The 12446-nt window shown below is 32.8% G+C and overlaps 1 protein-coding gene across 1 annotated transcript; it reads left to right on the top strand.

Moving 5' to 3' along the window:
* Window positions 1-9002: 9002 nt before the first annotated feature.
* LOC140872909 (uncharacterized) lies at window positions 9003-9650 on the top strand. Its single transcript, XM_073275831.1, has 2 exons — window positions 9003-9148; window positions 9239-9650. Exons 1-2 carry the CDS (start codon window positions 9062-9064, stop codon window positions 9548-9550), a joined length of 399 nt encoding a protein of 132 aa, XP_073131932.1. The 5' UTR covers window positions 9003-9061; the 3' UTR covers window positions 9551-9650.
* The last annotated feature ends 2796 nt before the right edge of the window (window positions 9651-12446 follow it).

Raw genomic sequence — 12446 nt, 5'->3', positions numbered from 1 at the left:
TCCACGCACTCTAACTTTGCTGACTAATAGACATGCATTTATTGCATGTTCCTTGCCGACATTTCTCCCACTTGGAGATTTGATTGAGAATCAAACACATCTTCACACATCCTTTCAATCTTGCAATTTCCTGCTGCTTACATTCCTGCGAGGCCACTTGAGGATGTACACCATTAAAACTTCTCTGTACTCACTGGCTTGATCAGAATATCAGCAATGTTATCCTTCGTATGGATCTTCAGCATGTCCACACTTTCTTCCTCTACTACTTCCCGTACAAAGTGAAATTGTACTCCAATGTGTTTAGTCCTGGAATGAAAGGCTGGATTCCTTGCAATGTGCAAGGCACTCTGACTGTCACAAAACAGGGAAATCTTATCTTGTTTGTGCCCAAGCTCCTCCAATAACCTTTTAATCCATATTGCCTCCTTGCAAGCTTGAGTAGCTGCCATTTATTCTGCCTCCGTTGTAGATAACGCCACAACTGTTTGCAGTTTTGAAACTCAGCTGACTGCACCTCCTGCAACTGTAAATACATAACCAGTAGTTGATTTTCTTTTATCTGGATCACCTGCGTAATCTGAATCCACATAGGCCCTGAGTGTAAAATCTGATCCTCCAAAACATAATGCAGCTTCTGAGGTACCCTTAATGTATCTAAGGATCCTCTTAACCGTGCTCCAATGCTCTTATCCAGGATTTGCCATATATCGACTGACTGCTCCCACTGCTTGTGCAATGTCTGGTCTTGTACAAATCATGGCGAACATTAAACTTCCCACTGCTGATGCATACGGTACTTGAGACATCTCCATCTTCTCTGCTTCACTGCTAGGACACATCTCAGAAGATAACTTGAAGTTAATAGGAAGAGGGGTTGAAACTGGCTTACTATCTTGCATGTTGAAGTGCTGCAAGACTTTCTTCAAATAATTTTTCTGGAAAAGCCAAATCTTCCTATTGCTTCTGTCTCGGTGAACTTGCATCCCTAGAATCTTGTTTGCTGGTCCCAAATCCTTCATATCAAATTTCCTAGCCAACTGTGCCTTCAATTCTTGGACCCGATCTTTGTTGGGGCCTGCTACCAACATGTCGTCCACGTACAACAGCAAAATGATATAATCATCATCACCAGACCTCTTGAAATACGTACAAGGGTCTGCACTGAGTCTGTTGTACCCAAGGCTCATGATATAGAAATCAAATCTCTTGTACCAACACCTCGGTGCCTGTTTGAGACCATACAAAGATTTTTTCAACCTGCAAACCAAGTTCTCTTTGCCTTTTTCTGCAAAACCTTCTGGCTGGAGCATATAAATTTCTTCTTCAAGATCGCCATGAAGAAATGCCGTTTTCACATCTAGCTGTTCTAGATGTAGGTCAAACACCGCACACATTGCCAATACTATCCTGACTGTTGAAAGTCGAACCACAGGAGAAAATATCTCATTGAAGTCAATTCCTTCTTTCTGAGCATACCCTTTGACAACCAATCTTGCACGATACCGCTCCACTTGGTTATTGCCATCACGCTTGATTTTATAGACCCATCTGTTACCGATAGCTTTCCTCCCTCGTGGTAGTGTAACAAGATCCCAAGTTTTGTTCCTGTCCAATGCTTCCAATTCTTCCTGCATCGCTGTCATCCACAGGGATACATCCGAGCTTTGAGTAGCCTCATGGAAACTCGATGGCTCACCATCCTCTGTTAATAGACAATATGCATTGCTTTCAGTGACATAATCTGAAAGCCAACCTGGTGGTCTTCTCTCTCGAGTTGACTACCTCACTTTGGAAACCTCTGACTCAACTGGTTCTTGTTCCTCGTGCTCTGGTACTGCTTCACAAGAAACTTGATCTTCGTCTGTCTTGTTTTCCACCTGAATGATAGTAGTTTTTAAATTCTGTGTGCCTTTGTCTCCCTTCACTTTATCTTCCTCAAAGATAACATCTCTGCTGATGATAAGCTTGTGGACAGTAGGATCCCACAAGCGAAACCCCTTTACTCCATCAGCATAGCCCAAGAAAATACACTTTCTGGATTTAGAATCCAACTTTGATCTTTCTTGCTCATTGTACATAACGTACACCGGACTTCCAAATGTATGTAATCGAGAATAATCAGCTGGCTTGCCAGTCCACACCTCCATCGGAGTCTTCAAATCAATCGCCACTGAAGGAGAACGATTGATGATGTAAGAAGCGGTTTTGACTGCTTCTGCCCAAAATGACTTTGGTAGACCCGCAGTACTCAACATAGCCCTTGTTCTGTCCAACAGAGTTCTGTTCATCCGCTCCGCCACTCCATTCTGCTGAGGCGTGTAAGCCGTCGTGAACTGTCGTTTGATGCCATCATGCTGACAAAATGCATCAAACTCATCACTGGTATATTCTCCTCCATTGTCAGTCCTTAAACACTTGATTTTCTTATCAGAATCAAGTTCAACTCGCGCTTTGAAAACTTTGAAGATTTCGAAAACATCTGATTTCTTTTTGATTGGATACACCTAACATCTCCTAGAGAAATCATCAATAAACGAGACAAAGTATCTCGCTCCTCCTAGGGACAACACCGGTGCTTGCCAAACATCAGAATGAATCAGCTCCAATATGCCTTTGCTTTTGGCAGTAGATGTGCCAAACTTTAATCTGTGTTGTTTACTGGTAACACAATGCTCACAAAAGGGTAAAGTCACTTTTGTAAGCCCCGGCAACAGCTTCCGTTCTGAGAGAATCTTCATTCCTCGTTCTGACATATGCCCAAGTTTTCTATGCCACAACATTGTTGCTTCTTCTCCCGAACCAATTGATGCAACAGCTAGTTCCGCCTCTTTGTGTGTTTCCCTCAACAATACATACAGATTTGTATCAACCTTTTCCGCCTTCATAACCACAAGTGCGCCTTTCACAATCTTCATGATCCCTTTCTCGATACGGGTTTTGCACCCAATATCATCCAATTGCCCCAAAGACAAAAGATTCTTTGTCAGGCCCTTCACATGTCGTACCTCCTGTATGGTGCGAATAGTACCATCAAACATTTTGATTTTAATGGTACCGACCCCAGCGATTTCCAAGGCATGATCGTTTCCCATGAATACAGATCCTCCTGAGACTGGTTCATACTGGTCGAACCATTCTCTCCTTGACGTCATATGCCACGTCGCTCCTGAATCCATAATCCATGCATCACAAAATTTGTGTCTGACTTCCGCAACTGTTGCTGCTTCGCTGAATAATATTTCACCACCGCCTGAAGTACTGGCCACATTTCCTTGAGATCCCTTTTCGATGCTCTTCGTACACTCTCTTTTGAAGTGCCCTTTACCGCCACATTTAAAGCAGTAAATATTCTTCTTCTTATTTCTTGACTTGGATCTACCATATCTGTGGCTCCAACTGGATTCACGCTCCATCAATCTTCCTCTCGTCATCGGTAAAGCCTCTGCTTGCTTCGACGTTGCCAACCTATCTTTCTTGTTCCTTCGACGACTCTCTTCTCCAAGAACCGCAGTTAAGACATCGTCAAAATTTAAATTATCTGAAAGAACATTGTTGGTAACATTGATGATGAGCTGATCGTATGAATCTGGTAGACTTTGAAGTAGAAGCTCCGCACGTTCTTTTTCCTCTATTTTATGCCCCATAGAGGTGAGCCGGGAAAATAGAGTATTCAGTGTGTTGATATGGTCGGTTATCGATGAGGATTCCGCCATCCGAAGAGTATAAAGCTTTCTCTTTAGGAATATTTTATTGTGTAGTGACTTGACCTCGTACAGTTTTGACAGAGTATCCCAAATAACTTTTGCGCTTTTTATTTCAGAGATACTTGACAAAACTTCATCCGCTATAGCCAAGTGTAAATTGGCAACAACATTGTGATTCATCTCGTTCCACTTTTGATCGTCCGTGACGTCCGCCGGTCTATCTTCAATAGCTTCCAAGCAACGCTCCTTTGTTAAAATTGCTTGCACCTTCAATTTCCACAGCAAAAAATTGCTCCCATTGAACTTTTCTATCTCGTATTTTGCCGACATCTTGACTACAAGAATCCTGCCTTATAAAATCTTCAAAAAAATCTTTTCTGATGTGGAAGATTAGTCACAGCTGCAACCACAGAGCATACTCAGAATTTTAAGAAATTTTATTCCAAGGCTCTGATACCACTTGTTGGTCCCAACTGTGGCATTACGAGATAGAAACTATGGAAATTGAAGAATAAATAGACACCAAGATTTACGTGGAAAACCCCTAAAAATATTAGGGTAAAAACCACGGGCAAGATCAAAAGATTCCACTATAATATTTGGAGAATTACAACCTCTCTCTGTGTTTCCAAAAAGACACTCACTCTTTTATACAGGAGAAAACCTATCTCACAAATATATATAAAATAATTAAGGAGAGAAGATCACTCAAGAACAGAAGGAGGAACTTGAGGATGAGATATTCAGAATGAGGAGGGAAGGGCTCTATTTATAGAGCTCTTTCCCCTGTATAAACGCGTGGAGAATGCAAATTCAAAAGTGAATTTGCATCCAATTCGTCAATGTTGGCACCTCTTACCTTAATCCACGCACTCTAACTTTGCTGACTAATAGACATGCATTTATTGCATGTCCCTTGCCGACACCAACAGATGCACATATTTTTTTTTCCCTTTATTTCAAGCTGTAGTTAAATTTTTCATTAGAGCAAAAATACAGAAATAAATATCTAATTGATCAAGAAAAATATTATAATTAATAAGAAAATGTATAAAATAAGATGTACATCAAATTGTACATTTAGCATTACTCTTATTTTTTTTAAAATAATTATAACATGATCTCATATGTGAGTAAAATCAACTTGTCATACGATTGTCTCGTGACTTTCTAATAATTATAAATGATATTCTTGCTATTTAAAGTGCGTTCGGATTAGGAAGCCAAAAGAAAATGTGTTTTTCTTTAAAAAAAAAATGTAAGTGTTTTTATTGTTTCAAATACATTTGGATAATTTTAAGTGATTTTAAAAGAATTTAATTAAGTTAGAAATTTGTTTTTAAAAGCTTATATTTTTAGCTTTTCATGTGTTTTTTTTAAACTCAATTTAAAAAAAAAAAAAGTGCTTTCAATTTATTTATCCAAACACAAAATTATAATAACTTTTAATTAAAAAAGTATTTTTAAACAAACTTAAAAAATCTATATATATATATAAAAGCAGAGTTTTTACTAAATATAGTAGTTTCCCGCCAAAACATACTTACTATAAATAAAAATTATGGATGAAATTTTGTTAAAACCATAGATAATGTTTTCAGTTCAAATAATAATAATAATATGATGATTAAAGTTATAAATAATGTATTCGGTTCAAATAATTATAATACTAATAATATTTTTTGTTACATTTGTAAAAATAAATTTATATTTACTACTTTTATCAATATTTTTTTTTTAATTTCAATTGATTTATTGTGTCCATATACAAATTAATATTACCAAAAAAATCGTAAATAATTTAAATATCGTGTAAATATATGTCAAATTAATAATAAAAAACTTAGACACAACCTAAAACATTTATATATGCTTACATATAGTTTTCATAGATGATATATATATATATATATATATATATATATATATATATATATATATTTGTGTGTTATAGTTTAATAATAAGGAGATATGATAATTTCCTAAAATAATAATAATAATAATACACCAGTTTCGGTTCAAAATCGAAAATTTTTGAATTTAAATGTTAGTATTTTTTCATTTAATTTTATCTTATCAAAAGAATCCTAAATAATTGACACATCCAAATTAATTTAAATGTTATATATATTTCAGATAAAATCTTATCAAATATATTTAATATACCAATAAATTTACATATTTGATATTCTATAGATCTTAACAGCATATACAAATTAATCTTATAAAAAATAGTGTAAATAATTAACACATTAAAATTTAAATGATATATATATTTCAAATTAATGTTATCAAAAATATCATAAATAATGAGCACATCAAAATTCAAATGTACGAACTAGGTAATTTATATAATTTTAAATAAAAAAACTTATAACACAACCTAAAACCTTTAAATTATTTTATTTTATTTTAACAGTACAATGGTTGAAACTTGCATAAACTTACATGAATGTCTAATATATATTATTTACAGATATGATAAAATTTTAACTACTAATCATGACCATTCAGCAACAGATTAAATTTTTTACATTTTGATACACGCACAAATAATACGTACACAATTAGATGTTTATAATTTGAAAAAAAATCTCAGAAGTTTGGATTCATGTCTACGTAATCTCATAATCTATGGGATCCAGATACACAACTTATCACTTTTAAAGCAAAATTTTTACTAAATATAGTAGTTTTTCGCCAAAACATACTTACTATAAATGAAAATTATGGATGAAATTTTGTTAAAACTATAGATAATGTTTTCGGTTCAAATAATAATAATAATATGATGATTAAGGTTATAGATAATGTATTCGGTTCAAATAATTATAATACTAATAATATTTTTGGTTACATTTGTAAAAATAAAATTATATTTACTACTTTTATCAATGTTTTTTTTAAATTTCAATTGATTTATTGTGTCCATATACAAATTAATATTACCAAAAATATTGTAAATAATTTTAATATCGTGTATATATATGTCAAATTAATAATAAAAAACTTACGACACAGCCTAAAACACTTATTTATGCTTACATATAGTTTTCATAAATGATATATATATATATGTGTGTGTGTGTGTGTGTGTTATAGTTTAATAATAAGGAGATATGATAATTTCCTAAAATAATAATAATAATACACCAGTTTCGGTTCAAAATCGAAAATTTTTGAACATTCAATGTCCTTATATTTATTGTCTGTTAAGAACAACAATTTAGCATGTACTTTGTGGGAAAACTTCGTAGATGACATCATCACATATTTGGATACGATCGGTGAGGATCCTGTGGTGGTTTTTCAAATGTGTCGTGCAAAAAAATTTCGGATGTGAAGTGCATGTTTCAAACACATTTCATATCAGTAAGATGATACTAAATGATAATTGGAATGAAACTCTTGAATTTCAAAACATGTATATTTTTTTTTTAGACTATAATTTATTTTTTGTCTATTATATAATTTAATGTTTTTTTAAATTTAGAATGAATTCGGATGGCAAAATTCCAACAAATTCAATCAGCAACACGTCAATGTCAAATACCCAAAACCATCATGGAAGAGCTTACTAACGCAAACAATATTTTTAAGACTATAGAACAAATTTCAAAAAATAACGAGGTATGATTAAAATTTTATATTATATTTTCTGAACAATACCATTTAATGTATGTCAATGTCAAATACCCAAAACTATCGTGGAAAAGCTTACTAACGGAAATGATATTTTTAAGACTATAGAACAAATTTCAAAAAATAATGAGGAATGATTAAAATTTTATATTATGTTTTCTGTACAATACTATTTAATGTATGTTATATATATTTTTAATTATTATTTAATTTTAATACTCCAGTATGTATAATTGTTTTGAAAGGAAAAATTCTTACTACGGAAACAATATCCTTTCATTATATCATACACAATGACAACCAACAAAAGTCAAAGTCAATCATTGTCTCACGTAGAACTTCTTTTGAAGAACTCCGTTTTATGTCATGATCAGTTGTATGTTGCTATATCTTACGAATCCTCGGGGTATGAAAATTTTGATATGTGCTACTGATCGTGACAACAACCAGAAAAATTTAACGACAAATGTTGTGTTCAAGAAAGTTTTTCAAAATTTGTAGAATAATTTTTTAGTTTTCTAATTGTCTATAATGCATTAAGATTTTTGTATTTAATTTTTTATTCAATTGCTACTTACTAATTTGAATAATTAATTATATAAAATAACATTCCGTGCATCTCACGGGTGGAATACTAGTACTTTTAAAAGTAGAGTGCTTGTGTATTCAAGCTCAATAATATTGGGTAAACTTAAAATTTGGCCCTGGAAACTAGCTCAATAATATAAATATCAAGATGTAAAAATTAACCCCGATCAAATATTTTTTAAAAATTAGCTAATAGGATATTAGTCCATATATATGACTCAAATTATTGTACAGCTACAGCCCTTTCACTAAAAACATTATTCCGATTTTTTTAAAATCATTATATGTTACTCTATGGAACATAGGTTCTCAATTTAAATTTTCAAAATTTTACTCAAACAATATAACTTTATATATAGGTAATAATCCTTTTTTCATTTCAAATTCCTCTTCATTAGATGTGTAGAAACAAATTAGCGGGGCGAGCCAACCCCCATCTTTTACATAGGCTGAAAAACATCAATTCAATCCATCTATTTTAGTTGACAAAGTGAGTCAACTTAACGACTTACGTGTAATTTGACGGGTTTTAGCCGGTCAATTCGCAACCCATCCCAACTCACTATTAGATTGGGTAGGACTGGCCGATCCACTTTTTAAACGAATTAAGAAATTTTCAATCCAATTAAACCTACTTATTGTGTATGACGGAGTAAACTAAGCCGTCGAAATTAACGCTTTTTGACACCTGTGCTATCCACATCAAATTTCTACGCTAAAGTTAAACGTTTTCATCCAAGCACAACATTCTAGTCCAACAATGCAAAGTACACCGCTCCTTATAATTAATTCTTAGTTTAAAAAAGGTTTACACATGGTTCCATCCTCCACCATATATTAGTGCCAATTTGGCAAGTCACCAAATTAATATTATATATATATGCATATGAATGTGGCATAGTATTCTTAATCTAACATGCATGGGTGACACGAGGCAGAGCGTGGCACATGATTCTCCCACCTATACCCTCTTACGTATTGGAGAATAAAGTTTAAAAAATAATATAATGTGTTATCCCACCATTCTATGAAAGATTATATATAGGCTTGCATGTGTTCACGATTTATATCAACAAATACACAAGAAATAAATTGAAATTTGAGAATCAAAGAAATCAAGAAAGATGCAAACCGTAAAACAAAAGGTGAATAATGCTGCGGCTTCTGCCAAGGAGCGTGTTGACGTTCTCAAAGCCAAAACCGAAGGAAAGGTATATAATTTGTGGGCAATGAATTTGATTTCACAAAGTATTAATTAATTTTACAGACTATGAAATATGCCTTTTCATTTAATTTGACAGGCAGAGAAATCAATGGCAAGTAACAAGGAAGATAAAGAAATGGCCAAGGAAAATAAGAAAGCGAAAGAAGCTGAGGCCAAGATGAAGCTACATGAAGACAAGGCTGGGAATGCGGCGGGGCATTTGCAGGGAAAGCAACAGGGGCAATTCGGCGGAGCAGGGGCGGCGCCGCTCACGCAAGGTGGCAATCAACATACGGCGGGGACCACAGCCGTTCCGCTGTCGCATAACCCGGCTCCAGCTGGCGGCCATAATCAGTATGATCAAGCTGTTCCGCCGCCGCAAGAGCCTCTGGACGGCCACCGCCCGTGAATGTAATGATCGGTGTGATATTTGTACTTTGATTATATATATATTCGTGCTTCTTCTTATTGCTTTTTTTTTTTTTTCCAGTGTTTTAAAATATTGTTGGTTTGTGTGTGTAATGTATCAGTTCTTTATTCAGATGTACAACTTGTGTGAATGAATTCCTGAGTTCGATGTGTATGTGTGAATGAATGTGTACTTTTGCTTAATCAAGTTTGTTTTTAATCAATCAAGATATAAATTCGCGGTGTATTGGTAAACAGAAAACATATTTGTATCCAAAGTAGCTAGAATCTGGACGAGTACTCTACATATATAATTCAATTTAGATAGAAGAAAAATATGCATGTTTAATGAAACGACGACATATTCTAGGGCAAGAAATATTCAAAGTTTTATTTATAATAATAATTGGTACTTCAGATTTACAAAATTACAAGTAACCAATAAATCGCGTGTTATAGATACATGGCGCTCACTCCACATATAGATATATATATGCTACTAATATTCAATAATATATGAAATGTAAAATATATACTCAAATAAATAATTAGCGAAATTTTAGTAACAAGTAACAACATTTTTATTTTTTTATATTTAAAAATTGTAAATATGGGTTAAAATTTTTCCTCATTTTATTTTATGAAAATGGGATATAAGGGACTTCAGGAAAGAACAAACCAGACATATAATAACAAGTCAATTTCCCGGCCGCCGTTAATATGAATAGGCAAAGACTTGTGAAAAATGGAGTAGAGACACTTGGCTTTTGTGAATTTACACAAGCCCAAAAAAAAAGTGAGGATTCATTGTATTTTTGAAAAAAAAAAAAATTGTTTGATCAAATGTTATCTTCAATCAAACTATATATTCCTAAATATTACATCTTAATAAATTAATTAACGTAAATCCATGAACATGTGTTGATGCATGCAATGACATATGCGCTTAATTCTTTTCGAAATATAACTAGGCATGTCTTCATGAAATTGGTTGATGATGATGGATGCATGGAAAAAAAAATATAACATGAGGACTTCTCCTCGTTATTTTTTGATGTACATTAGGTAAATCCAGGAGCGGAGCCAGGATTTCGGCTCAGTGTGGGCAACAGTATACTATAATTAAATAAATAAAATTATGTATAGAATATTTTAGTCATAAAACACCACAAAATAATTATCTTACAATTGTTTTTTTCGAGTCTTCATAAAACATTTATATAATAATTTCATTATCAATTGTTAGAAATATTTCTTTCTCTACATAAACAATGAGACTATCATTCATTTACTCACCATCTTAATTCTTAATCCTAATTAGTAATTATTGTTTTTAATTAATTCATGGAAATATCGTTAGGAAATCAACGAATAGAACCTTAACCTTTATTATTTAATCTATCATTTCTTCAAACAATTTCTCTTCCAATTTAGGCTTCTGCAGTCTACCGTTCCACCAATTAAAAAAACGAGAAAAAAGAAAATACAAAAATACAAAAAGCAACCGATTGCCATTTGCATAAAGGGCATAAAAAAAACGTTACAAATTCTGAGTGTGGGCTAGTTAAACTTTTGGGCCTATAAACTTTTTTTTAACTAAAAAATTGGCCCAGTGTGGGCAGCACAATGTTAGCTTCGCCCCTGGGTAAATCTTTGTATTAATGTAATAGCCTACAAGTTACGTTAATTAGATAGACCATACTTGGCATGCCTTATGTCATGTGTGACAGTTTAATCAAAAAAATGCTGGTGGAGAAATCGAAGAAATAATTTTTTGCTTTACCTTAAGATACATGTATTCATAAAATTATGTGGGACAGTTTAATCACAAAAAAGCGTCGAGGATATCCAACTCAAAATTTTGTTACTCTCAAGTCACTAATTACCTTAAGATACGTATTCATAAAATTAGAAAGCGTTTAGAACATAAAATATATAATTGTAATTATTGATTGTGAATATAAAGATGAATTTGCCCATTATTGTGCTTAAAAATATTTTATAAAGTATTTTATGATTACACATGCTATTTCCTTATTATCCTATTATTAATAAATCATTTATAATTTCAACAATTAATTTAAATTTAGTTGGCTTCATTAATCATTATATTATTCTAAAATGTGTTATTATCCAACGCACCCACCCACGTATATATACACACATGGAAATTAAAACAATCGAGTCCATCTAGGCTGTAATTGTTGTAACCATATTTATATATTAATTTCCTTAAGTGGGGCGAATTGGCTCAATCAATTCAGCTCACCCAACCCTCATTTGTTCACTTAAATGCACGTCACCTCAACTTCTCAGGTTAGACCTTAATAATCATAGTTAATTTATTGCTATATATAGTACTGTGACATATATATATGTAATTTAATAAGGTTCAAGGAAAAAAAAAAACACACCAATAATAATGATATATATGTATGCAATTGAAACACGTCATAGTAGAATCCCATACTCTTCAGGTCATTGAAGCACCGAACAATTCGGAGTCAGGTTCATCTAATTTAAGCTTAATATAGTTCAAGATTGTAAAATCCTAGTTAGAGATTTCTCATCTTATCATTTTGTATTTGTATTTAAGTTAATGAATCATGCGGTTCATGTTTTAACTAAAAAAAACTATTTCTATGTCTGGTGTGTTAAGAAGGACTACTCCCTCTCTAAATTTAGTTTCCTCTGTAATATTTTCGGATTTGGTTTAATACTATTTTTTCGCTTTTTTTTATTATTATAAAAAATGCAATTGAATTATTAAGCGAACCTATTATTAATATTAATGCATGGCATAATGGCCAGCCAACTACCCTTTTCAGCACTACGGGCGAAAGGTTTGTTAAATTTAACCAATCATTTCACCTTCTAGCCCCAGCTTTCTTTTCAAC

The sequence above is a fragment of the Henckelia pumila genome, unplaced genomic scaffold (genome assembly GCF_033568475.1).
Source record: "Henckelia pumila isolate YLH828 unplaced genomic scaffold, ASM3356847v2 CTG_477:::fragment_3, whole genome shotgun sequence".
In the NCBI taxonomy this organism is placed as follows: domain Eukaryota; kingdom Viridiplantae; phylum Streptophyta; class Magnoliopsida; order Lamiales; family Gesneriaceae; genus Henckelia; species Henckelia pumila.
The sequence above is the reverse complement of the archived record's forward strand: the minus strand, read 5'-3'. Positions and strand labels throughout refer to the sequence as shown.